The sequence below is a fragment of the Scyliorhinus canicula genome, chromosome 15, assembly GCF_902713615.1.
Source record: "Scyliorhinus canicula chromosome 15, sScyCan1.1, whole genome shotgun sequence".
In the NCBI taxonomy this organism is placed as follows: domain Eukaryota; kingdom Metazoa; phylum Chordata; class Chondrichthyes; order Carcharhiniformes; family Scyliorhinidae; genus Scyliorhinus; species Scyliorhinus canicula.
Genome location: NC_052160.1, coordinates 7,237,750 through 7,265,030, shown reverse-complemented (window position 1 = coordinate 7,265,030; position 27,281 = coordinate 7,237,750). Strand labels below are relative to the sequence as shown.

The 27,281-nt window shown below is 44.1% G+C and overlaps 1 protein-coding gene across 7 annotated transcripts in view; it reads right to left on the bottom strand.

Annotated features, from left to right (window-relative positions):
* mrtfba (myocardin related transcription factor Ba) overlaps nt 1–27,281 on the bottom strand; it is a 268,477-nt gene that overhangs the window by 89,778 nt on the left and 151,418 nt on the right. The window contains exon 1 of one of the 7 annotated variants that reach the window (XM_038819582.1): nt 16,102–16,565. The exons of 5 other annotated variants lie outside the window; for them this stretch is intronic. In XM_038819582.1, the coding sequence (XP_038675510.1) occupies nt 16,102–16,156 (55 nt within the window). In that variant the 5' untranslated portion in view covers nt 16,157–16,565. Of the gene's footprint in view, nt 1–6,755; nt 6,787–16,101; nt 16,566–27,281 lie in introns of those variants that run through there. One more of the 7 variants, XM_038819584.1, reaches the window with a different exon arrangement.

Below are 27,281 nucleotides of genomic sequence, written 5' to 3'. Positions count from 1 at the left end.
CCCAAAATCAATGCAATGTCACTGTTGGTGGCATTTCATCAAAACAACTGAGCAATCCTAGACAAATAAAAACCATGAGGACTCTTCACTTCTCAAGCTAAATCACTACAAAAATTACAATTATAATAATCTTCATTATCACAAGTAGGCTTACATTAACACTGCAAGGAAATTACTGTGAAAAGCCCCCAGTCGCCACACTCCGGCGCCTGTTCGGGTACACAGACGGAGAATTCAGAATGTCTAATTCACCTAACAAGCAAATTATGTTTCAATGTGATAAATGATTTTAATGCCAATTTTCTGGGCTGTGAATCACTTTAAAATTGTGCACCAAACCGTCTGCAGCCTCGTCCTAGGGTTGAGAGGATTAGACTCCATCAACCACAACAACATTATTTTGTTCCAGATGTCACTCTAGCCAGTGGAGAAACTTTCCCTGAGCTCCCATGATTTCCGTTTTGCCAGGGTTCCGTGGTGCCACATTTGATTGACTGCAGCCTTGCTATCAGAAGCAGTCACTGTCACTCTCACCTCTGGAAACCAAGTTGCGTGTCCGTCTTTGGAGACGAATATTTCTGGTAAAACCCAAATTGACCATTAATGAGCCATTTATTGGCTACTAGCTGTCGCATGATAGCACCGTTGATAATTCCGAGCATCATGCTTTTGATTAATGAAAGTAGATTGAATGGGTCATAATTGGTCGGGGAGGCAGTGGTGTAGTAGTCTTGTCACTGGACTGGGCTAGTCATCCAGAGAGCCAGGGTAAAGCTCTGGGGACCTGGGTTCGAATCCCACCACAGCAGATGGTGAAATTTGAATTCAATGGAAATGGAAATAAAAATCTAATGATGACTGTGAAACCGATTGAAGCCAACTAATGTCCTTTAGGGAAGGAAATCTTACCTGGTTTGGTTGACTCTAAATGCCCTCTTAGCAAGCCACTCATCCCGTGATGAATGAATAGGGAAAAAAAAGATTGATTTGTTCCAGAAAGGGCATCTGGACAACTTTGAAATAGATGCCAGATGCTTAGTTAGGGCACACAGCTAGTTCTCGAGCACAGCTCCACATCACTGTACTCAGGATGGTTTGGGGACCATTTAAATGTATCCAAAGCCTTCAACCATTTCTTGATGTCACAGAGTGAATGAAATTAGCTGAAGTCTGTGATAAAAGGATCACCCATTTGTTACTTCTGGTTGAATGTGATTGCAGATACTGGGCCATGTCATTGTTAAGAATGAAGAGGTCCCTGCTTCTACCAGTTTCTTAATTGATCATCACTCTTCACAGCTGGATATGGTAGGGTTGCAGAGTTTGATCTGATTTGTTAGTTTGTTTATGCTGTTTAGCATGTATGGTAGTCTTGTAGTTTCATCAAGCTGGCACCTCTTTCACATACGCCTTTTACCACTGCTGCCTTCATTCAATGCTCATTGAATCAGGATTGGTAACCGGACTTGGCGGTATAGAAGAATAAGGAATATGCTGAGCCACGAGGTTACAGATTTTGGTTGTATTTGGTTCAGATGGTTAGCAGCTTTAGGTTAACTTGGTTAGTGATGATATTATTAGATTACTCTTGGTGATGGACATTAATGTACCACCCACTGTGCATTCTGTGACCTTGCAACCCTCAGTGCTTCATCCAAATGATGGTCAACATAAGAGTACTAATTCATTAACACAGTGAGGGCAGTAAGTGGAAATTAGTAGGATGCAATGAGGGAATCAATAACTTGTATTCATATAGTGCCTTTAATGTAATAAACCATCCCAGTGCTTTATTTACAGGAGCATTATAAAACAGATCATGACACCAAGCCAGGGATTTAGATTATGATCATCAGAATTTGGTCAAACAAGTAGATTTTAAAAGGAGGAATTTGAGGTAGAGGGGAATTCCATATCGTGGATTGGAACGTTAAAGGAAGCTTAGCCAGGTGGGCTATGAAAGAGAGGGACAAGGCAGAGACAGAATAAAGAAAGAGAAGGATCACGGAGTGAAAAGTCAGGTAAGGACCTGGGACTCTCAATCCCCACTCTCTCACTTCCCACTCCAAAGAGGATTCTCAACAGCCAAATGAGGACAAAGGATTTAAGAAAAGTTTCCATCCACCCTTTAATCCTTTTTTGATACAGAAGTGGTGCAAGAGAACGAGAGAATTGCAAAGTGAGTTACATCCTTGTTCAAGAAAGGGTGCAAAGATAAATCCAGCAACTACAGGCCAGTAAGTTTAACTATGGTAGTAGAGAAGTGTTTAGAAATGATAATCTAAGACAAAATTAACAATCACTCGGAGAAATGAGAACTAATGAAAGCCAGTATGGAATGTTGCAAGCGTGTTCAATTAATTTGATGGGATTTTCAATGAAGTAACATAGATCAACATGGTTGATGAGGGTAATGCAATTGATGTGGTGTACATGGACTTTGATAAAGTGCCACATAATAGACTCGCCAGAAAAGTGAAAATCTCGGAACGAAAGGGACAGTAACAGCACGGACACAAAAATGGTGAGTGACAGAAATCAGAAAGTAATGACAAATGGTTCTATTTCAGACTTCAGAAAGGTTATTAAGTGAGGACGGAGTAGCTTTTATGGAGGGCCAGCATGCATATGATGGGTAAAAAGCCTCCTCTGTTGTTACAAAGAACAAAGAAAAGTACAGCACAGTAATAGGCCCTTCGGCCATCCAAACCTGCATGACCATGCTGCCCATCTAACCTAAAACCTTCGAAACTTCCAGTGTCCATGTCCCTTTATTCCCATCCTATTCATGTATTTATCAAAATGCCCCTTAAATGTCGCTATTGTACCTGCTTCCACCACCTCCTTCCAGGCACCCACTACCCTCTGTGGAAAAAGACTTCCCTCGCATATCTCCTCTAAACGTTATCCCTCGCACCTTAAACCATTTGTCCCCTAGTAATTGATTCCTCCACCTTGAGAAAAGGCTTCTGACTATCCACCATGCCCCTCATCATTTTGTAGACTTCTATCAGGTCGTCCCTCAATCGTTCCAGTCAGAACAGAGTTTATCCAACCTCTCCTCATAGCTAATGCCCTTCATACCAGGCAACATCCTAGTAAACCGCTTCAGTATCCTCTCCAAAGCCTCCACATCCTTCTGGTAGTGTGGCGACCAGAATTGAACACTATATTCCAGATGCAGCCTAACTAAGGTTCCATACAACTGCATCATGACTTGCCAATTTTTATATTCAATGCCCTGGCCGATAAAGGCAAGCATGCTCTATGTCTTCTTGACTACCTTCTCCACCTGCGTGGCCATTTTGTGACCTGTGGACCTGTACATCCAGATCCCTCTGCCTGTCAATACTGTTAAGCGTTCTGCCATTTGCTGTATATTTCCCCACCTGTATTAGACCTTCCAAAATTACCTCACATTTGTCCGGATTAAACTCCATCTGCCATCTCTCCGCCCAAGTCTCCAGCCTATCTATCCTGCTGCATCCTCTGGCAGTCCTCATCACTATCTGCAATTCCACCCATCTTTGTGTCATCCACAAACTTACTAATCAGACTAGTTACAGTTTCCTCCAAATCATTTTTACATACTACAAACAGCAAAGATCCCAGCACTGATCATTACCATTTTGATTTTTAAAACATTTGTTTGTGATGTGGGCGGCGCTGGCTAGGTCATCATTTATTGCCCATCCTAATTGCCCTCGTGAAAGTGGTTGTGAGCTGCCTTTTTGATCCTCTACAGTCCACGTGTGATAGGTACACCCACAGTGCTGATCGGGGTGGTTAAATTCCTTCAAGACTCTTTAGAAGTTTAATACAACTGAGTGGCGTGCTAGGCCATTTCAGAGAGCATTTAAGAGTCAACCACATTGCTGTGGGTCTGGTGTCACATGAAGGGCAGACCAGGTTAAGGACAGCAGATTTCCTTCCCTAAAGAACATTAGGGAACCAGATGGGTCTTTATGACAATTTAAAAAAAAATGTAGTGTACCCAATTCATTTTTTCCAATTAAGGGGCAATTTAGCATGGCCACTCCACCTAGCCTGCACATCTTTGGGGTGTGGGGGCGAAACTCACACAAACACGGGGAGAATGTGTGGATTTTTATGACAATTGACAGTGGTTTCATGGTCATCTTTTAGACTTTTAATGCCAAATTTCTTTTTTATTGAATTCAAATTCTACCACCTGGTGGGATTCGAACTCGGGTTCCCAGAGCATTAACCTGGGTCTCTGGATTACTATTCTATAAGGCTTGTGTTAATACAAAGAGGCAAGGCCTGGAATAGGTCATTGGAAATATAAACTTCCATGCCCTTTGTAGTCAGCGATCCCAATGCTGAAAGGTAACCAACCAACCAGGTCTTGTGAGACCAGAAATAAGGCCCACCATAATGTCCAGGCCAGAGTCCCCCACAAGAATCGGAAATAGAAATTCTGTCTGAGACACTTCCCCCTTGCTTGGCCAAGGAGACCTGGTACTGCAGCTGACCAGGGATCAGGTTGGGGGGTGAATTTATGCTCAATGAGACTTTGTGCTACACCTCGTGGTATTTTCTTCACTCATTCTCACATTTTCAGCCCTTTGCTTGCAACTTCTTGCAATTCCGTCTATTTTCAGCATTCTGAAAAAACAGAATATTGTCAAAATGTGAATTTTGCAGGTTTCCACTGCATACTCACTTTGAAATGAACTATTAAACCAGCTTTATGTACAGCCTTAAATAGCTCCATATTAGGCTTGTGCAAAAACAAAACCATGTTTAGAAAATATATCGCGTCAACTTTTGTTCTTCTAGGAACATGCTCTCCTTTAACATGTTTTGCCATGTTAAGCCAGTGATCATTATAATTTAGTACTTAATAGGTCACATCCTGACATCCAACAGTCACAGAGCTGGGGCAAGGAGATCATACTAATATACCAATGGCAAGAGTTCAAAAATAATTTCCACAAATATGAGCCGCAAAGCTTGTAATTGTACCAAACTACCAGCGAAGCCTTTCAGAATACAGTGCGTGTTTCATTGTCAAAATCAGCAATGGACAATGTATTTAGCCACAAAGGCTCTGTGAACACTCTGGCAGCCGTTCACCGAAATACTTGGAAACTGCCCGGACTGAGGAAATATGTTTTTAAACTCAAAAAATGTACTACTTCTGCATGGACTATGTCATAATGATGTCTCAAAAATTGGACATTCCATTCCCACAAAAATTAAAGAAATCTGAAGAAATATTCATTTCAAAAAAGATGGAATATGTAGAGCTTTTCCCATGTGCTCAATATGGATTTCCCTTCAAAACGAAACCTGCATTATACCTCAAGGAGTCCGTTGAAAAGAATAGATCCAACTGACACACTTAACAATACCAACAATAATCTGGACCGGGTTCATTTTTTTTCCAGCTTTAGAAGAATTTATGGTTTAATTTTATAAAACATGTAAATGTCAATAATCACAACACAGGTTTTGTTGACATGAATTTGTAATAATGTGAGATTGTGAGCTGGCAGCCATCGGGGGGGGGGGGGGGGGGGGGGGGGGGGGGCAGGAGGTCAGTGAAATCCAAGGTGTGACAGGTGATGGACATGGATAATATAGAGGATCAGGAGTTGTGTAATATAGAGCTAGAGGTAGCAGGTCTCTGCTACTGAAATAGTACAGTGGTTAGCACTGTTGCTTCACAGCTCCAAGGTCCAAAGTTCGATTCCCGGCTTGGGTCACTGTCTGTGCGGAGTCTGCACATTCTCCCTGTGTCTGCGCGAATTTCCTCTGGGCGCTCCGGTTTCCTCCCACAAGTTCCGAAAGAAGTGCTTTAGGCAATTTGGGCATTTTTATTCTCCCTCCATGTACCCAAACAGGTGCTGGAGTGTGGCGACTAGGGGCATTTCACAGTAACGTCATTGCAGTGTTATTGTAAGCCGACTTGTGACAATAATAAAGATAATTAAAAACGCAGGGTGGCGGTGGGGTTTGGAGATGTGGCATTGAACACATGGTGCACGATTTCCCCCCTGTGCCCCACAGTGTTTAGCTGCAGCAGGGGCAGCCCGCCATTGGCTGGTGGCAGGATCTTCTGGTCCCACTGTTGCCAACGGCTTCCCTTTGTATGGACCCCCTGTCACCAGGAATCCTGTGACGGGGGTTCGCTGTCAGCAATACCAGAAGATTCCCCCAACGGGATTGGCTGGAAAATTCCGGCCAATATCTAAAGTAGAGGGTGGAACAAGGTGAGGGAATACTGTAAAACCTATGGTCCGATAATATTCCAGCGACATTACTGAAGGTTTGTACTCCATAACCTGTCTCACTGTTAGCCAAGCTTCTCCAATACAGCAACAACACTGGTATCTATCCTAGGCCCCACCACCTGAGCTGCTTCATTATAAGGTCAGAAGTGGAAATGTTTGCTGATGATTGCACATTGTCCAGCACCATGTGTCATTCCTCAGACACTGAAGCAATCAGTTTATGTCCTAACAATATCCAGGCTTGGGGTGACAAATGGCAAATAACATTTGAATCATGTGTCAGGAAATGACTGTCTCCAACAAGAGAATATTTAACTATTACCCCTTGATATTCAATGAAATTACAATCACCGAATTCCCCCACTATAAACATCCTTGGGGGGGGGTTATTGTTAACCAGAACGGAACCGGACTAGCCATAAAAATACCGTGGCTACAAGAGCAGCTCAGAGGCTGGGAATCCTGCAGTGAGTGTCCCATACCGGAGTAACTCACCTTTTTTTATATTCATTTACGGGATGTGGGCGTCGCTGGTTAGACTAGCATTAATTGCACATCCCTAGTAGCTGCTGGAGAATCTCAGCAGGTCTGGCAGCATCTGTAGGGAGAGAAAAGAGCTAACGTTTCGAGTTCAGATGACCCTTTGTCAAAGCTGTGGGTTTCCCAGGTTTCTGCTACACTTGTCCTTTTGGATGGTAGTGGTCATGGGTTTGGCAGGTGCTGTTTCAGGAACTTTGGTGAGCCACTGCAGTGCATCTTGTAGATGGTACACACAACTGCCACTATTTGTCGGTGGTGGCGGGTTTGAATGTTTGTGGAAGGAAGAACAATTAAGCTGGGCTGCTTTGTCCTGGATGGGTGTCAAGTTTCTTGAGCGTTGTTGGAGCTGTACTCCTCCAGGCAATTGGAGAGTATTCCGTTACACTCCTGACTTATAGAACATAGAACAGTACAGCACAGAACAGGCCCTTCGGCCCTCGATGTTGTGCCGAGCAATGATCACCCTACTCAAACCCATGTATCCACCCTATACCCGTAACCCAACAACCCCCCCCCCCCCCTTAACCTTACTTTTAAGGACACTATGGGCAATTTAGCATGGCCAATCTACCTAACCCGCACATCTTTGGACTGTGGGAGGAAACCGGAGCACCCGGAGGAAACCCACGCACACACGGGGAGGACGTGCAGACTCCACACAGACAGTGACCCAGCCGGGAATCGAACCTGGGACCCTGGAGCTGTGAAGCATTTATGCTAACCACCCTGCTACCTTGCTGCCCCCTACTTGTGCCTTGTAGATGGTGGACAGGCTTTAGGGTGTCAGGAGGTGAGTTACTCGCCGTAGGATTCCCAGCCTCTGACCTGCCCTGGTAGCCACAGTAATAATATGGCTAGTCCAGTTCAGTTTCTGTTTCAATGGTAACCCCCAGGGTGTTGATTGTGGGGGATTCAGCGATGGTAATGCCATTGAATGTCAAGGGGCGATGGTTAGATCTTCTCTTGTAGGAGGTGGTCACTGCGTGACACTTGTGTGGTGCAAATATAACTTGACACTTGTGAGACCAAGCCTGGATATTGTCCAGGTCTTGCTGCATTTGGACATGGACTGCTTCATTATCTGAGGAATGGTGCTAAATATTGTGCAGAAATCTGAAAACATCCCCACTTCTGACCTTATGATGGACTCCCCAAAGCCTGTCCACAATCTACAAGCACAAGTCAAGAGTGTGATGGAATATTGCCCATTTGCCTTGATGAGTGCAGTTCCAACAACACTCTCACTGGCTTTGAAAGCAGACCAAGGCAGCCCAGCAGCACGGTTCAATTCTCGTACCAGCCTCCCCGAACAGGTGCTGGAATGTGGCGACTAGGGGCTTTTCACAGTAACTTGATTTGAAGCCTATTGATGACAATAAGCGATTTTCATTTCATTTCAAGAAGCTTGAAACCGTCTAGGAAAAAGCAGCCCGCTTGATTGGCACCCCATCCACAAACATTCTCCCTCCACCACCAATGCACAATGGCAGCCGTGTGTATCATCCGCAAGATGCACTGCAGGAACTCACCCAGACTCCTTCCAAACCCACAACCACTACCATTTAGAAAGACTACGGTAGCAGACACATGGGAGCAACACCACCTGGAAATCCGTCCAGTCACTCATCATCCTGTCTTCGAAATGCATTGTCATCCTTCACCGTCAATTAGGGATGGGCAATAAATGCTGCCTAGCCCGTGAAGTCCAGATCCCGTGAATACATCTTTTAAAACATGAGTAGCTATAACAGGTTGAGGGATGTGACCAAGGTGTCATTTGGTGATAAAGGCCATTACAGCAGTTTGGAGGTGTTGGTGGGGATAAATGCCAGGCTGGAAGACTTCAGTAAGGGTCAAGGTACTGCTAGCCAAGTTTTTATTGAAGCTATGATATCAATGCAATCATCTTAATAAGGTAGTGGATAGAAAGAACCTTGTTGGAAAACAAAGGTACATTCTGGAGGGCAAGTAGAAGAAATTGGTTAGGACCTGGAGCAGCAGCTAAAATGTGCACAGAAATAGACAGAGAATTCAAGTTGCATAGGCATGGCAAAAGTCAGGAGAGGCACGTCTTGGGTAGAAATAGAGGATATGGAGGAGACGATATGTGGGAGTCAAGCCACTTGCGCATTGTAAAGATGAGTCAGTGGCAACAGAAGCTATTCAAGTCAACACAGGGTCTCCACATTTCATTCAGGTGTTGAGTAAATGAATATAGTAAGAGCAAGGTCAATATTACTCATGTGAATCACCTTGGGATAAACCTTCTTACTTTGCACTGGGATATTTTTGGGTGGATGGGGAATAAATCAAGAATTTTGGTTATATCAGTACTGGTCTACAGAATATTTTGTCATTTCGCACTTCATTTGGCTATTCTCCCAATCCCTCCCAAGATGATGGTTTCAACTTGATGAAATGAAAATCGCTTATTGTCACGAGTCGGCTTCAATGAAGTTACTGTGAAAAGCCCCTAGTTGCCACATTCTGGCGCCTGTCCGGGGAGGCTGGTACGGGAATCGAACCGTGCTGCTGGCCTGCTTTAAAAGCCAGCGATTTAGCCCTGTGAGCTAAACCAGCCTCTGATAGAGGTGCCTTCTTCATTTGTAAAACTAGCCAATGGTTTTTGGCAATCTATTCCAACAGGTTGTGACACCACAACCTAACCCAATCTTATGCCCACCTGACCTTTACATGAAAACCTTTCCTTGGGATTGACTGAATAGCAAGCAAAAACAGGAACAGTGAACAATGTTTTTCTGGTTCCTTAGCTCAGGGACATGGAGCTCAATTTCAGAATCTATCCTACCAGAGAGCAACAATTTCAGAACCAGTTATAAAACTAATTGGAGGAATTCTCTCCTCTGCAGCAGAATAGTGTGGCACTCTGTTTTGGCCCTGCATTCGAGAACCCACTGGCCAGAGTTGGGGACATTCCTGACTCTGCCAACCCCAGAATCCACAACCGAATTATGCAAATCTCAGGCAATTAATTGGCTGCAGTCTTTGCTTCTAGCCAGAGAAAGGAGAATACCCCACCTCTAAAATCTGCCAGCCAATTGGAGACCTCGCAGCTCATCAAATCCAGCAGCTTCTCCAGGAGCAGCAGCTACTGTTGGAACTGCAGCAGACCCGTGGGCCAACAGCAGACCCGCGGGCCAGCAGCAGACCCAGGAGCCAACAGCAGACCCAGGAGCCAACAGCAGACCCAGGAGCCAACAGCAGGCCCACAGTAAACCCACGAGCCACATCCATTAAGGGTGCAGGTAAGTGGTGCTGGGGTTCACCGGTGCATCTCAGATATGCTCCAATAAGGGGATGGGAGAGGGGCGATTGCGAAGGCAGGAAGAGGGGGATTCCACTTGTAGCCCAGGAGGGCCGGTCTCCTAGCGGCAGGGTCCCCAGTCAGGAGCGACCCTTGTCCCTGAACCCACAGGCAAGCTGCCAGGTTTTACGAGCCGGTCTCCTCACATGACATCGTGCCCATCCATCACTGGTGAAATACTAATGGCGAAAGAACAACACAGGAACACAAGATGCCATTGATCGGCCATCACTTCACTTAAGGGCCTCAGTTGACCCAAAGGTGGAGAAATCTTCTCCACTGCTGGAGATTCAGTGGTGGGAAGGCGATGACACAGAAATCCCCACAGGATTTCACAAACTCCATGCATCCTGGCCTGCTCCCAGGGAGGGTGGGTGGGGTATGTAAAATTCCAGACCTTGAGTCAGGGAAGGCACAGCCAGCTCCCTTCATTCTGCTCTGGAATAAAGAACAGGATTGTGGCAAAACCTTATCTAAAGGACAATTAGGGATAGGCAATAAATGCTGGCCTAGCAAGTGCTATCCATATCCGGTAAGAGTACATTGAAAAGAAATTTTAAAAATATCTAGATTTCAGAAGATTGATAGCCCAAAACCTGTTGAATATATCTCATGGTGAGCATTTACCATTAGTTGCTTCACAGTTCCAGGGTCCCAGGTTCGATTCCTGGCTGGGTCACTGTCTGTGCGGAGTCTGCACATTCTCCCAGTGTCTGCGTGGGTTTCCTGGTTTCCTCCCTCAGTCCAAAGATGTGCAGGTTAGGTGAATTGGCCATGCTAAATTGCCCTTAGTGTCCAAAAAATGTTACGTGGGGGTTACTGGGTTATGGGGATAAGGCAGATACGTGGGCTTCAGTAGGGTGCTGTTTGTAAGGGCCAGTGCATATTCGATGGGCCAAATGGCCTCCTTCTGCACTGTAAATTCTATGATTAGTTAGAACTTTTCTTGCAACATTCAGCTTAAAAATGTCTTTCCCCTGGGCAGCACGGTGGCGCATTGGGTTAGCCCTGCTGCCTCATGGCGGTGAGGTCCCAGGTTCGATCCCGGCTCTGTGCCACTGTCTGTGCGGAGTTTGCACATTCTCCCTGTGTTTGCGTGGGTTTCGCCCCCACAAATCAAAAATGTGCAGGCTAGGTGGACTGGCCACACTAAAATTGCCCCTGTCTTTCCCCTGCAAATTGTTGAAAGTGAGTTGATAATTGACTCGCCTGATGAAGGAGCTGCGCTCCGAAAGCTAGTGATTCCAGATAAACCTGTTGGACTTTAATCTGGTGTCGTAAGACTTCTGACTGTGAAAATTACAAGGCAAAGACATTGGGGTAGCTGGACCTCAGAGAACAACAAAACTAACACGATTTCTCCTTAACCATTCACACTGGGGACAGCACAACGGCTAGCACTGCTGCCTCACACCACCAGGGACTCGGTCTCGATTCCGGCCTGGGGTGACAATCGGTTTGGAGTTTGCACGTTCTCCACGTGGGTTTTCTCCGGGTGCTCCAATTTCCTCCCACAGTCCAAAAATGGGCAATTAGGTGGATTGGCTATGCTAGATTGTCCCTCATGTCCAAAGGTTTGGGTGAGGTTATATGGATAGGGTGGGAGGGTGGGTGGGGGGGGGGCTGTGTAGGTGCGAAGGTCAGTGCAGACTCGATGGGCTGAATGGCCTTCTTCTGCACTATAGGGATTCTATCATTTGAGGGTTAAGAAAAAAAAATCAGAGGAACAACAGGTAAGAAAAGTGAACAACTTGGAATCAAAAGAAACAGAAAAGGAAACAGAAAAGGAAACAGAAAAGGAAACAGAAAAAGGAAACAGAAAAAGGAAACAGAAAAAGGAAACAGAAAAAGGAAACAGAAAAAGGAAACAGAAAAAGGAAACAGAAAAAGGAAACAGAAAAAGGAAACAGAATGGAGAGAGAGCGAGAGAGGAATGAGGCATCAAACTTTTTTTTCCCGGGACCCACTTCGGCCAATCTTTGGAACCCATGCTGGTTGACCTTCGCGACACACACCACATTCGCTTAAGGGAAGCCTGCTTGGTCCTCATGATCTCACTCCAATCAGGTTCACAGGAGGAGGGCAGTGCGCATATCGGGTGCAAACTTCAGCCAGTCACTTTGTGCCGTCTTCACCTTTGTGAGAATGGAAAATCCAAATTCGCACGTGTAGGTTGTCGTGAAGGGCAAGAGCAACAAAATACTTGCTTTATTCAGTACTGGATACTCGGGGGAGATGCTGACAGCTTCATGGGCTTTTGGTGTGTTTTTAATGTGTTGTCCTAGGTCAGGTACAGCAGCGTAGACGTTTCATTTTGAGTCAGCTTTAAGTAATAACTGACTCTGGGGTCTCAACCGCAAAAGGAATTTTACACTCACCAGTTCTCTTTCAGAATTGGACATGCCTCGGCTTTGCATTCTTATTTTCATTTGCATAATTGGCAAAGCCATACCTCAAGAAACCATCTTTATATTGCTTTGTTCCCAAGTTAACTTTCTTTTTTATCGGCTGTTAACCAGAGGCCCTGGTTCTCTTTTTTTAAAAATAATTTTTATTGAAAAATGTTGTATTTAAATAACGAACCGCAATAAAATACCAGCAATAACAATAATGATAACAGTCATAAACATTCACCCATCCTCAATGAACAACAAAACATATTAACAACTTAAATTAACACAATATTAAATTAAATAACCATAGAAAAAATAGAAACAATAATAAAGAACACCCCCCCCCCTGCCCTGGGTTGCTGCTGCTATTGACCAAGATACCTATCTTTGAGCCAGAAAGTCCAGAAAAGGTTCTCACCATTTATAGAACCCTTGTACTGATCCTCTCAGGGCAAATTTGACCCTCTCCAATTTTATAAATCCCGCCATGTCACTGATCCAGGTCTCTACACTTAGGGGCCTCGCATCTTCCCACTGCATCAAGATCCTCCGCCGGGCTATTAGGGACGCAAAGGCCAAAACACCAGCCTCTTTAGCCTCCTGCACTCTCGGCTCCGCCGCAACTCCAAAAATCGCGAGTCCCCAACCTGGTTTGACCCTGGATCCAACCACCCTCGACACCGTCCCCGCCACCCCCTTCCAGAATTCTTCCAGTGCCGGGCTCCCCGAACACCTGGTGCACCTGTCCTCACCCCCAAAGAGCCTACTCATCCGAGTCACAGACATATGGGCCCGATGCAGCACCTTAAATTGGATGAGGCTAAGCCTCGCACATGAAGAGGAAGAGTTGACCCTCTCCAGGGCATCCGCCCAAGTCCCATCCTCTAACTGCTCCCCTAGTTCCCCTTCCCATTTAGCCTTCAGCTCCTCCCTGACGACTCCTCCACCTCCTGCATTACCTTATAAATGTCAGACACCTTCCCCTCTCCGACCCACACCCCCGAAAGCACTCTGTCCATCGCACTCCCGCGAAGGCAGCAAAGGAAATTCCTCCACCTGTCGCCTAGCAAACGCCTTTACCTGCAAGTATCTGAACATGTTCCCTTGGGGAAGCCCAAATTTATCTTCCAGTTCCCCCAGGCCCGCAAACCTCCCACCAATAAACAGGTCCCTCAATTTACTGGTGCCCACCCTTTGCCACCCCCTAAATCCCCCATCAGTGTTCCCCGGGATGAACCGATGATTTCCACCTAATGGAGCCTCCATGAGGCCCTGGTTCTCTGTACCGAGGTAACACTAGCACTGCTTTGTCTTGCCCTGGACTTTCAGTGTGTACCTCTTGTGTGTATCTCTGGTATCTCTTACTTGTGAGAAAACAATTCATCTTCAGTCCTCTTGCCTTGCTTGCCAGCAGTTAGAACTTGGAAGAAGCTCCATCAATGATTTGGTGCAAAAGCACATACATTCAGGATGCTTGACATCACGTGCACGTGCCGATGAATGATCTTCTCGCTGCTGTTGTATCTGACTGTAAGACTGCACACAGCCTCATTTCCTTCTTATTTAATAGGCGGCAGCAGCCACCATTCTGAATAAAAATGCTGGTAGCGGCCGTCCGCCACTCCTCCCACAATCAGGACCACCGCAGGAACGTCGCGGACCTCCTGACACCCGCCTGCTGCCCATTTTGAAAAGCCCTGGTTTAAACTGTTTGAAATGAAATGAAAGTCGCTTCTTGTCACAAGTAGGCTTCAAATGAAGTTACTGAGAATAGCCCCTAGTCGCCACATTCCGGCGCCTGTTCGGGGAAGCTGGTACGGGAATTGAACCCGCGCTGCTGGCCTGCTTTGGTCTGCTTTAAAAGCCAGCAATTTAGCCCTGTGCTAAACCCTGTGTTTCTAGGTTGAAGAGTTTGTTTGGTGTCCATTAAGAGTTTCCATTGTTATAGGGTACTTGCGACATTAAGTGCAAACCCTAAATTTCTGTTGAGAGTTTCATTGGTGCTGGATCCCAGATATTAGTAATACTGTAGTCACACTTAAAGCTTGAAAAGATGAGCGTTATGTTTAACATTTGCCATGCTGTCTTGTACAATGGAAGGGCTGGTTTGAACTGGGTGTTATACATCACATGAATTAGTACAGTCATGAAACAGGACACCCTCAAATACTTCCACATAATTAGTTCCTGGTTAATTAGTTCCTAGCTCTTTACAGATAATACAACAATATATAACAATTGGCAATTAGACTGCAAATCCAGGAAGTTCTTAACATGTCCAGTAGGTTCGGGGTGGGCTGCTTTTTATGTCAAGCAAAAAATAAGAATAATGATCTCTATTAGTGTCACAAGTAGGCTTACATTAACACTGCAATGACGTTACTGTGAAAATCCATGGTGGATCAGCCTAAATCCAGCAACTCAAAAGAAATCTCTTCTTTGCTCGAGTTTGTTGGCCAATTTAAACATTAATAACGCTGTGCATTGCAAACTCGCCATTCTTTTTCCAGCAAGATTTGGACCAATATTTTATTTTAAACACTAAAAGTTAAGAGGAGAAACAAAACATTCTAAAACTAATCTAGTTGGAAGTAATCCACTTTGCATCTAACCATTGACATTTGTGATACTGATCATGCTCGGAAAAAGCCAATTAATTCAAAGTACAGAGGTGGTTTTTAGTAACACCCAAGGGAAAAGCTTGTTCCCAGTAATCCTGATGGATTTAGCAATCTTAAAAGTTTGATGAATGCTGTTACTGTAGCCTAAATGTACAGCATTAACCTCTGACATGCCCCTCATGACCTTGCTCATATCCCCTCAGGCCATATTGTCATCATAAATGTTTTCATTCGGTCCTGTGAACATTCCTGTCCTCTTACCCCCAATTCTGCAGACTTTCTCACACAAAAGAAGTTCTACGACACACACTAAAGGACAGACCGACTAAAATTTAATTTTAAATAATCATAAAGTGAATGTGCAAAAGTGCTCTGGGCAATTAAAATCTTCATAGAAGTTACAGCATAGGTATATAATCCAGATGTGCACAACAGCAGTTTCATGCACAAACAAATCATTCCTGTATATGATCCAGTCTTGTACTTGTCGGCTTTTAAGCTGTCCCAGAACACTTTCAATAATCTGTCTGTGATGCACGGGCAACGTCTCTCACATCGTAACCGTTTGGGGTTCAAATAACCTAAATTTGGATTCTTGTATTTGAATATATTACTTCACTTGTTTTATTTTAACTCGACAGCAACTAGTCACTGGAATGATTTGCTCAGTTTAATGGATACACTCCACATTCGCTGCCTACCCTTCATTTTGAATAAACAAGAGGAACATCAACCTAGCAATGAGGTGCGTCCACGGTTCATTTGATCCCTAGACACAGTGCTACCCAATGTTTCCAAGTTCTCTCCTCCCAAAATAACTAATCGGTAGCACAATGTAGCCCAACAACTTCAGTCTAAAGGAAATCAACGCAGCTGGTCGTGCGAACACAGCTTGGAAATAAAAAAATCATTTTGAATTAAGAAACCCATCCCTAAAGTCACTGAAAAGATAAAACATTCACCTGATTTAAATTTACTTGGTAACACAATGAAGCTCTCTGGTTCCAACAGAGCCATCTGCTAATGCCTGAAATCTCACAGAATCCCGGTACTTTGCTTCTGATTTGCAAATTAGTTCCATTGAAGTACGTAGAAAATATGTCAGGCATTCCAGTTTGCACAGCAAAAGCCTGCAACAGGACTGCAGGAATCTGCTTTTGTGAGGCAGACCAAGACCTGGCTGTTGTGAGAGTACCAATCAGATCAGCCCCGATACAGAAAGCAGTCAGTGAGTCACTTTCAGCCCCCTCAGGAATCCTGCCAGACACCAATTATCCACAGGAACTGCTGCCTTTAGACACAATCTTGAAGGTCCTTGTGGTTTAGGATTTCAATAGGAAGATTAAGCCATTTCTTTCCTGCAGATCACCCGGTAAAACTGCTACAAAGATGTCAGTTCTCATAAACCCATTTCACTCCAATCGGTTTTTCTTGCCTCACAACAAGCTGAGAGGCGACGTCAGATCCACTTTCAAACTGCTCCAGTACAGATAACACACTGACGGATTGATAACCACCAATGGAAGCTTGGCATGCTAATGTTACAAAAGAATCCACATGTTTAATGCCCGATCAATCTGGCTTCTATTATGCAATCAGCCCCGAATGCTAACTGCATCTAAATCTCATTTCTAAACCAAATGTTTTAAACTGAGATCGAGAAATGTGATACAGTACAAACTGACCACTGCTTAGTCAGGAGAATTACATGTGGTTTCTGAGTGAAATGGGTTAAGCTGGACACAATCATAACTTTACAACAGAGGCTTGCACAAATATAACAGGAAACCAGGGAGGCACCGCACCCAGAAACAAATTTTCTCAGAGACCTTTCACCAAAAATCAGTTTTCCCTCAGTGTAATGCCCTCATCATCTTTATTCGGGTATTTGTCCAGCTTCCAGTGCAAAATGGGTTCATCAGCACTGAAACAATTTTAGATCGTCTAGTGCTCGTCTAAAATAGCAATAATAACAGATGTCAGGGGCAGGCTATTTGTCCAATGGGCCGGCCAGGAAATGTGGATATGTTGAGGGACACAAGAAAGGAAAAAAAGTTTTTTTTTTAAAAAGCATTAGCCAGACAATTAAAAATAAAATATATGATTCAAAATTTAATTTGGACATTCTGAATTCTCCCTGTGTAGCCAAACAGGCGCCGCAATGTGGTGACTAGGGGCTTTTCACAGTAACTTCATTGCGTGTTAATGTAAGCCTACTTGTGACAATAAAAAATTATATTTAAAAAGTTAAATTAAAACGACAAATACTTAAAAGCTACAATAAAAACAGGAAATATATTCATCCGTATGTAGGACCCAGACCTTCCAGTCGCTTCAACTCACCGTCCCCCTCTCACGCCCACATGTCCATCTTTGGCCTGCTGCAATGTTCCAGTGAAGCCCAGCACAAACTGGAGGAACAGCACCTCATCGTCCCATTAGGCACCTTACAGCCTTCCGGACTTCACATTGAGTTCAACAACTTTAGACTGGGAACTCTCTCCTCCACCTTCACCCCATTTTTATTTCTATCAATTTATTTCCATTTCCTCCATTGATATGTTTTACTCTCACCATTGTCCATCCCTCCCCCCACCCCACTTGGGCCATCTGCTCCTAGTTGCCCTTTAACTCACTGCTCACCCTTTGTTCTGCCATTCACACATTCTAATCTCGTTATGTCCCACTATCAGCCCCTTCTTAGCCTTAATCACCCCCATTTATGTCTTCTGTCCCCGACACCTTTGTCCATCTCCACCTATCGCTGGCCTTCTGTCCAGCCTCACCACTCCACCGCCCCTCCCCATTACAGTTTAAATCTGACTCTATTCCCAGTTCTCTTCAGCTTTGACAGAGAGTCATCCAGACTCAAAATGTTAGCTCTCTTCTCTCTCCACAGATGCTGTCAGACCTGCTGAGATTGTCCAGTATTTTATGTTTTTGTTTCAGGAAATATATTGGTCAGTCAGCATGCGAATAAAAAAAGGGTTAACATTTGAACTATAGACCCAAAATATAGTGAGGAATATTGTGCCAAAAAATATATATCCTCCCTTCAGATTCTCGTGGCTAGCTTTTGTAAATCAAAACATTCTACATTTCTAATGTTTAATAATGGGGCAGCACGGTGGCACAGTGGGTTAGCACTGCTGCCTCACAGCGCCGAGGTCCCAGGTTCGATCCCGGCTCTGGATCACTGTCCCTGTTGCGTTTTCACATTCTCCCCGTGTTTGCGTGGGTTTCACCCTCACAACTCAAGGATGTGCAGGGTAGGTGGATTGGCCACGCTAAATTACCCCTTAATTGGAAAAAAATGAATTCAGTACTTTAAATTTAAGAAAAGACTCTGGAGGGTGCAGTGTCTCTGGGAAGAACAACAAGCACTGCCGACTGAAGTGAGAAGCAGCAGCTTAAACGTTATGGAGAGTCTTGAAGGTACTAAAATGTCCAACAGCGTTTCATAGGAGTTCAAACATAATCCGGTACCGAAACACAAAATTAAAAATGAGGATAGTTAACAAAAAAAACCTACTTCTTGATGAAGCTTTAAGGAGTGGCAGGTTTAGAGGAATTTCCAGAGCTGAAAGCACGCCTTCCTGGAGTGAAGGAAATTGGGGATGCGCAAGAGGTCAGAATTGGAGGAGCACAGATATGTGGAAAGGATGAAGGTTACAGATTGGGAGGGGAAGAATGATCCTTTATGATGTGCACTGAAAAGGTAACTATGTGGACATGCAACATTTATCGATTAAGCATAAAATAATAATTTGTCTCTCTGGGTAGGCAGCAACGTGATGGGACAAGCACAAATTACTCTTTCATCCTTCAAACAATCCCAGGCCTACATGAAGCGAACAAAGCTGCATTATAAAGACCCTTTTTACGGCTCGACTGCTACTCATTTGGGAAGGTGATAACTTAGCAGAACTATTAAACTGAGCAGATGTTCAGTCATGAGCTCCAAACTACAGCATTGTCACAAGGCCGAACTTAATATGGTTAAAGACAACATGTTCAAGTAGACTTTAGAAACAAACTGTATGCCAGAAAGCCTGAATTATACATTTTTTTCTCAGCTAATATGGTGGGATCTCTGTCAGTTTATTACTCTGTTGCGATTTCAGTTAGTTACAGGTATATACCTCTGTTTCAGTTGTAATTGGTCAATTCATGGTGATTATTTCCATTTTATTAATATTTGAGAAGGAAAAATTATTCATCTTCTGTGCACCTTGGGAATTCAAGCATGCCACCATGTATTACATGTATTAAATTTCATAGGAACAGCTTCTTCCCCACAGCTACAAGACTCCTCAACGACTCCCCAACGACTCCCCCTCGGACTGATCTGTCCCCTGTAGGAACACTATTCACGACATCCTATGCTGCTCTTTCTCAGTATTTGCTTTGTTTGGCCCCTTGTTCCGCGTTGTAACCAATCACCGTTTGTCGATGTACCATTTGTCAATGTTCTCTTCTGATCATTCTTTTTGTCTACTATGTGCGTACTGTGTATGTTCCCTCAGCCGCAGAAAAATACTTTTCACGGTACTTCGATACATGTGATAATAAATCCAATCAAATTTAATGACAACGGGTTTTGCTCGACTGCTGTCACATTCAGGTTGAAATACAGTATTGAAACAGGAATCCGATTCAGATTGTATTACACATGGAACATGCCCCTGACTACTCAATCCTTTGACCTGCACTGAGGTTCTCTGTCTAACTGTAAAGCAAGAAATCAAGGGGCAATTATATCTTCCAAACAAACACTGCCCATTTAGTTAGGCGTCATGAAAGAGGGGCAGGAAATAGTATCCATCGAGTTATTTCAAGAATGCATAGAATGAAAAGTACCATTACGAATAGACTGAAATATCATTTGTATTTCACTTCATTTTAATATTTAAGTATCTTAGAGCCATTTTGCGTGATCATTATTTTTGCTCCAATTGCTAGTTTCATAAATAAGAATTCATATTGCAAAAGTCAGCCTGTCTCGCCTCGTCACCTCACCCCATAGCATTTTTGAGAAGATACCACATTTGTGTGCATCTTATTCCTTGGATGATTTCCCCTGAACCAGGCAAGCTGGAAAAGAAACCAGGTCATTATATGAAAATAAGCAGCACTCAGAGCTGTCAACTGTGCAGAAAGATTAGGAGTGAGATGCAGGAGCCAAAAATGTGAGGCAGATTGTAAACACTCTTTAAAAAAAATACAGAACTGTTTATTTTTCAGAGTATGAAGGATTAAAAGGGTTATTTTTTTTAAACACGCAAACAATTGAGTTTCAGGAACTCCAACAATTATGTCGCAGATTTTCAGTTAATATGTCTTCTTTTGTAAATTAAGACAAATCTTAGTGCTGGTGACAGGCATTAAACTGCTGCCCTCTCTTTTTGTATTAAATTGCTATCATTTCATTGCGGGGCCTGTGGTCTGTGTCACAGGAAGCATGGAGATTCCTGATTCTATAAGCCAATCATTGGATCGAAAATAATTGTTCTAATTGTTTAAAACCTTAACTAAATCCTTTTGTTTAAAATCACTTGGCTTTCCTTAGTTCAGAAATTGCTGCGGTTTATTCGATGGAACATTGCTAAACTGGTAGCATTGGAGTTAAACACTGTTTGAAGGATATTTAGGTTTTACAGCACTTGCTAGTTATTCAGTAGTAGGAGGCAACAGTTGTCAACTTATAAAATTAGCAGGAAGGTCACAGAAAATTAGAAGAAATAAATTTCAAAGCTTAATATTTGAAAACTGCAATCTATACTGGCCATGTTGCACCCGGCGCAAATCCCACTATGCTGGGAGAATAGCGGGAGAAGCCCGAACGGGAATCTGCGCCCGACACTGCGCGATGCTCCCAGTCCACTGCAGCTGACATGATCTGGTTCACACCCTCACTGGGTCTGAACCAGATTAGTATATTAAAAGCTGCATTACCATATTCAAAATTGGCCTTAAATCAAAATTTCCCGTCTCCTGGCATTCTCCCACCTGCTGGCGCAATGTGAAGCCGGTGGGAATCACTACTCGTCTCCTCCACTGGATGACCACGCGGGGGGTGGGGGGGGGGGGGGGGGGGGGGGGGGGGGGGCTTGGAGGACATAGTAGTTCCCAGGTGGTCGGAAACATGGCAGGGCAGTGCCATGGCTCTTTCCCTAGCACCGCCAACCTTAAGTGCCGATGCCGACACCATTGGGTGGCAGTCCTTCAGTGTCACTGAGAGCGGGGGACCTGATTGCTGATGCCAGGCCTGCTGGTGTGTTGAGACGCCGCCATCAATGCCAGTGCAAAATCTCTCCCCCTCCAAAAAAATGACTAATTACAAGATCTCTATGGTTCCGGTGCCATTCGCACCGATTTTGTGCCAGAAATGACACCTATAGCCATTTTGTGGGGAAAGTCCACCCAGTATTTCCACATTCCTACTTAAATACTCAGAATAAAGATTCTCCTGACTCGGATTTAAGCATTTTGACACAACTCTTACTAGATTTATTACAATCAGGCTCCTGAAAATAGACAGGGTTATGGCAAGGCAGAGGCTTTTCAGAATTCTAGGGCACAATGACTTGTCAGTTCAGCCATAATGAAGAACACAGGCGAAGGACACAGCTGGCCAGAGTCGGAATAGAGGAAATGCAAGGGACTGGGGAAGGGTACAGTCGGAATGGTAAGATGAGTCAAGGCCATCATGAATGAATGCACTGGACGTGAGAATGGATTACAGACTTAATGCACGACAGGGCACTACTTTCAATTTCCATTTTTGAGATTAAGCCAGTCCGTTTGACCCGGAGAAGAACTTCTCCTTGCCAAATCCATGCCATCGTCAAGCCCACCTATTTCCACACCTGTAACATCACCTGGCTTTACCCTGTATCAGTACACCTGCTGCTGAAGCCTTCATTCATGCCTTCACTATCTGTAGACTCAACTATTCGTTATGATCCCAGTTAATGTCGCAACTGGATGGGAAGATCCCAGAATTGAACCCTGGCTCAAATGACAGCAACTTTTTAAAACTAAAACATGGAGGAACAGAGTCACAGGACCACTAATTAGATTTAGCAAGGAAAAAACATTTATTAAACATGAAAAAAAATTGGATGATGCAATACTCTTTTACTCCCCCTCACCTTAACAAATACACAGATTTAAATATTAACACAGATTACAAAGTACATTTTACATTAAAATAATCTCATTAACACAAAGTCCCTTTTAAACACACAAGACGACTGTGGTCAAATACACACTCTGTTCTGAACCCAAGTTAGTGTCTGCGGATTTCTCGTCAGAAGCTCCTCAAATGATTGTCCTATGAATGTTTCAAAACTCCATTCTCAAAAACATGCTTTAAAATCTTCTCCTAATAATTAGCGATTTGCATTCTGTAATCCAGTCCAGATTTTCCAAATGACACTTTTAAACAAAGCTTTTGCACCACTTTTAACAGCGAATCCATGATTGTACGCCAACCTCTTAGGATTTTTGTCTTGACTGCTTTTACACAAATTCAAGACCCAGCCACTGATTTCCATAGTTATTTTAACTCGCGTTTCACAGGTTGGAGTAAAAACTCACAAACCTGAAAATCACTTCAGATACCCTTTTGGCATTTCTCTGTTATAGTACCCCTAATCTCTTGAAAACTTCCCATTTATCTAGTTTCTTTAATTAGCTGCTTTTCAGATTTCTGCACTTGTTTTCTTCGCCACTACTCTATGATATGGGTTTTCTTCCGGCAAAGATGAGAGGCGGGGTCCCCTCTCTAATCTTCAAAACCACTGCTTCTAGCAGAGCTCAGAGCTACTTACCTCTCACTACCTATCACCAACTACAATCAAATTAGCTAAACTAAAACTTAAAAGCTCTCTCCCTTACAAGGCCCCAGTTGCTAAGCAATGCCACATACCTCTGTAGCCTATTTATTTTTCATGCCATAGCCCTCTCGAAGCACAGTAGAAACATAGTTGAAACATAATCAACCTCCACACATACAAACACCTTGTTCAGCATGAACCTAACATGGAGAGAAGAGAGACATGCCCGTGCAGTACCCAGACACTGCCACCAGCACACTGTTCTGCCTACTGGCACCCTGGCTCTTCTCCCCTGGCCAGGGTGCCGGGCAGTACTGGTGGGCCGTTGGGGGAACTCCATATGTGTGTGTGTGGTGGTGTCAGTGTGCATGAGGGGGTACTGCCCCCCCCCCCCCCCCCCCCCCCCCCCCCCCCCCCCCCCCAGTGTGGGCCTCAGTCAGCACGCTTATACATAGAATGGAAAATTCCCCCCAATATCTTCTTGGGTAGTTGGTGTCAAATTGCATTCCATAACGCCCCTGTGATGCATCATGGGATTTTTACCATGCCAAATCTGCTATATAAATATAAGTTATTGTTGCCGCTACATAATTTTATTTTTGTGGATTATTTTTCTTCCACAGCAAATACTGAGAAAATAACGAGATGAAAATGGCTTGGAGAATTAGTTACTCAACCTGATAATATGTCAGATAACGAAGTGTCTAAACAGATGAAGAGATCACTGAGGAAATCAATATGCATTTTGAACTTTTAGTAATGTGTTTTATTAATGGTATCATCCGATTCAGCTCCTGTCTTAGTTCACCTGGTGCTGATACCTTCATTCACCTCTTAGCTCTAGACGTGAATACTACAATCCACTACTGGCCAGCCTCCCATGTTCTGCACCCCCCATAAACCGAAGAGTCAACGAATACTCTACCGTGCTACCCCGTGTCCTAACATACACCACCTCTACAATCTTCTGAGATATTGTCTCTGACTAGTCGGGTCTTTTAAACATACCCGATTTTAATCATTCCACCACAAGTGCTCTTCCGTCAGCTGCCAGAGCACCAAATTCTGGAATTCTCTCCCTAAACCTCTCCAATTGTAAACTTCCTTTGAGACATTTCTGAAAACATTTCTTTTTGGTTAGTTTGATCATCTGCCCTAAAATCACCTGATGTGGCACCATGTCATAACTTCTTTTATAATGCCCCTGTAAAGGGCTTTGGGACATTTTATTCTGCTAAAGACCTTCGATAAATACAAGGGTCATACTGTCCCATGTCCACGTGAACAATAACATAAACCAGGGATGTAACAAAAGCACTTGTTTGCAAGCTAGACCAGATAGATACTCATGCCTGTCACATGTATATTTCTTCAATCTCTCCAACAGGAAACTGATGTACTGCTTCATATGACGATGCTCAATGTGAGCTGGTTAATGCACAATCTCTCAACAGGAAACTGATATACTGCTTCATATGACGATGCTCAATGTGAGCTGGTTAATGCACAATCTCTCAACAGGAAACTGATGTACTGCTTCATATGACTATGCTCAATGTGAGCTGGTTAATGCACAATCTCTCAACAGGAAACTGATGTACTGCTTCATATGACTATGCTCAATGTGAGCTGATTAATGCATAATAAAATGAAGATGCCCGCTACACTATTTCATTACAGTGGACCATCTTGCTTGGCTTTAAAGCTAATCTCCAATTCTCCTTCGTTCCATGTTCCTCACAGACCTTTGCTTCCTGACTAACAGTTTCACTGCCCTCCCTCCTATAAAAACTGGACTTGAAACCCCATGAAAACAAAACTGCCTAATTGTAGAACTTTTAACATGTAAAATTCCCTGTGCTGGCACTATCTAAAATCTTAAGAGGAGATAGTGGACAAAACAAAATTCTAAAAAGGAATCAAGAGGCCTTCAACTGAAAGACTGCGAGCATTGAATAACACAGACTAAAAATCTAAAAGGTTTGATCGCTGGTCTAAGATCACTTAAGCCACAGCACTCCCTGATTTTTATGTGATTTGATTTGATTTATTGTCACATGTACCGAAGTAGTGAAAAGTATTTTTCTGCCGCCGAGGGAACGTACACAGTATGTACATAGTAGACAAAAAGAATAATCAACAGAGAACAAATGGTACATCGACAAACAGTGACTGGTTACAGTGCGGAACAAGGGGCCAAACAAAGCAAATACATGAGCAAGAGCAGCATAGGGAGTCGTGAATAGTGGTCTTACAAGGAACAGATCAGTCCGAGGGGGAGTCGTTGAGGAGTCTTGTAGCTGTGAGGAAGAAGCTGTTCCTATGTCTGGATGTGAGAGTCTTCAGACTCGCACATCCAGATACAACTAGTTTCAATGTCTCTTGGGTAATGATGAATGGACATTGATCTGAAACATTAACTATTTTCTCTCTCCATAGTTGCTGCTTTACCCAAGAATTTCTAGCATTTTCTGTTTTTATCTCTTGGCTCAACAGCATGGAGACCACCCTCCAGGAAATTCAACTTTGAAGTGCAGGCTATGTCTCCTCCATGGATGATTGCAGAATCCCCAAGCCTTTCTTCTATGGGGAATCATCTCAGGGCAAACAACATCAAAATAGTCAACATAAATTATACATAAACACCGTAAAGAATAGCTTTACAAATGTCTACACTGCTGACCACCTCTCTTGGAAAAGACTGCAGCTGAGTGGCCCATGTGGAGGCCAGCACTGAAGTTTGGTATGGTATGCTTCAAGGACCATTACAAGAAACACACATCATACATGCCCAGGGGAAAGCCACGGGTGGCACCGTTGCAGAAGCTCCCCCAAACACCAACAATATGGGCTGCCAGTTCTGTGGATACCCATGCTAATCCTGCATCAGACTCTAAAATCATGAGAGGATCCACAGAACACAATGAAATCATTTATAGGGTTATATTTTATTCATGCATCTGGTGCCCTCGTCATTCTAGGTGGTACAGGTCACAGGTTTGGAAGCTGCTGCTGAAGGAGCCTTAGTGAGTTGCTGCAGTGCATCTTGTAGATGATGCATGCTGCTGCCACAGTGCACCACTGGTGGAGAGATTGAACATTTAAGGTGGTGGATGGGTTGTTGATTAAGTGAGCTGTTTTGTCATCGATGGTGCCGAGTTTCATCAGCGTTGTTGAAGTAGCACTCACCAGGCAAGTGAAGTGGCGAGAAATCCATCACCCTTCTTCACACCAAAATATCATCCCACTGCCGTCAGTATATCTTGTGTTGTTCAGCGCATTACTACACACCCCAATAAGACAGCTCTTCCCCCCCCCCCCCTTTCAATTGTATCTCCCACCCCTTGCCTTTTGACCATACCTCTGTGCAACACGGTTCCATGCCGAAATATTTTACAGCAAGGTTTAGTAAATAATATCTATAACATGGAGCATGGTCAACTCAAGAGGGCAGTATTCTAAGACCCTAATTACACCTAAAATTTAAATGAAGGTTCATTTAAATATCAACACCGCATTCACCCAAAGCCCGGGAGTCAACGGCCACACCTGCGAGGCCTCAACTGGGCGTCGTTTAGTGTGGTTTCCACGATCATGGACCAGATGTGATGTCACCTCAGGCGATCTTGGAGGTCATTAAAGCCGAGGACAGGGCTGGGTAGGACCTTGGCACTCCCCCTAATGAAATGAAAATCACTTATTGTCACCAGTAGGCTTCAATGAAGTTACTGTGAAAAGCCCCTAGTCGCCACATTCCGGCGCCTGTCCGGGGAGGCTGGTACGGGAATCGAACCGTGCTGCTGGCCTGCTTGGTGTGCTTTAAAAGCCAGCTATTTAGCCCAGTGAGCTAAACCAGAGCCCCTAGCACTATCACCTGGCAGTGCCACCCAGACACCCTGGCAATGTCAACCTGGCAGTGCCAGTCTGGGGGGGGCACACCCATGAGGAGAGGGCACGGGAGGTGAGGGTGAATGAAGGGGCCATAGATAGATTTGGGGGGGGGGGGGGGGGGGGGGGGGGGGTGTGAAGAGATCTAGGCAGTTTTCAGAATGCCGCCCCAATCGGTGAGGAGCCGGTTGCTGCAGAGTTCAGCTCCCCAGTGCCAGAAATATTTCAAAGTGTGGCTTTGACAGGGAGAAACTCCCCAAGGCCCAAAAATAAAGGCTAAATGCCATTGAATAGCAGCGTCCATCTAGGCATTGCAGCTGTCTCAAAACACTCGCCAAACGTGCCCGAGATCGCACTTTGAAGTTTTTCTGGTGAATTGCTTCCATTAGCTTGTTAATTTTGTTCAAAATCTA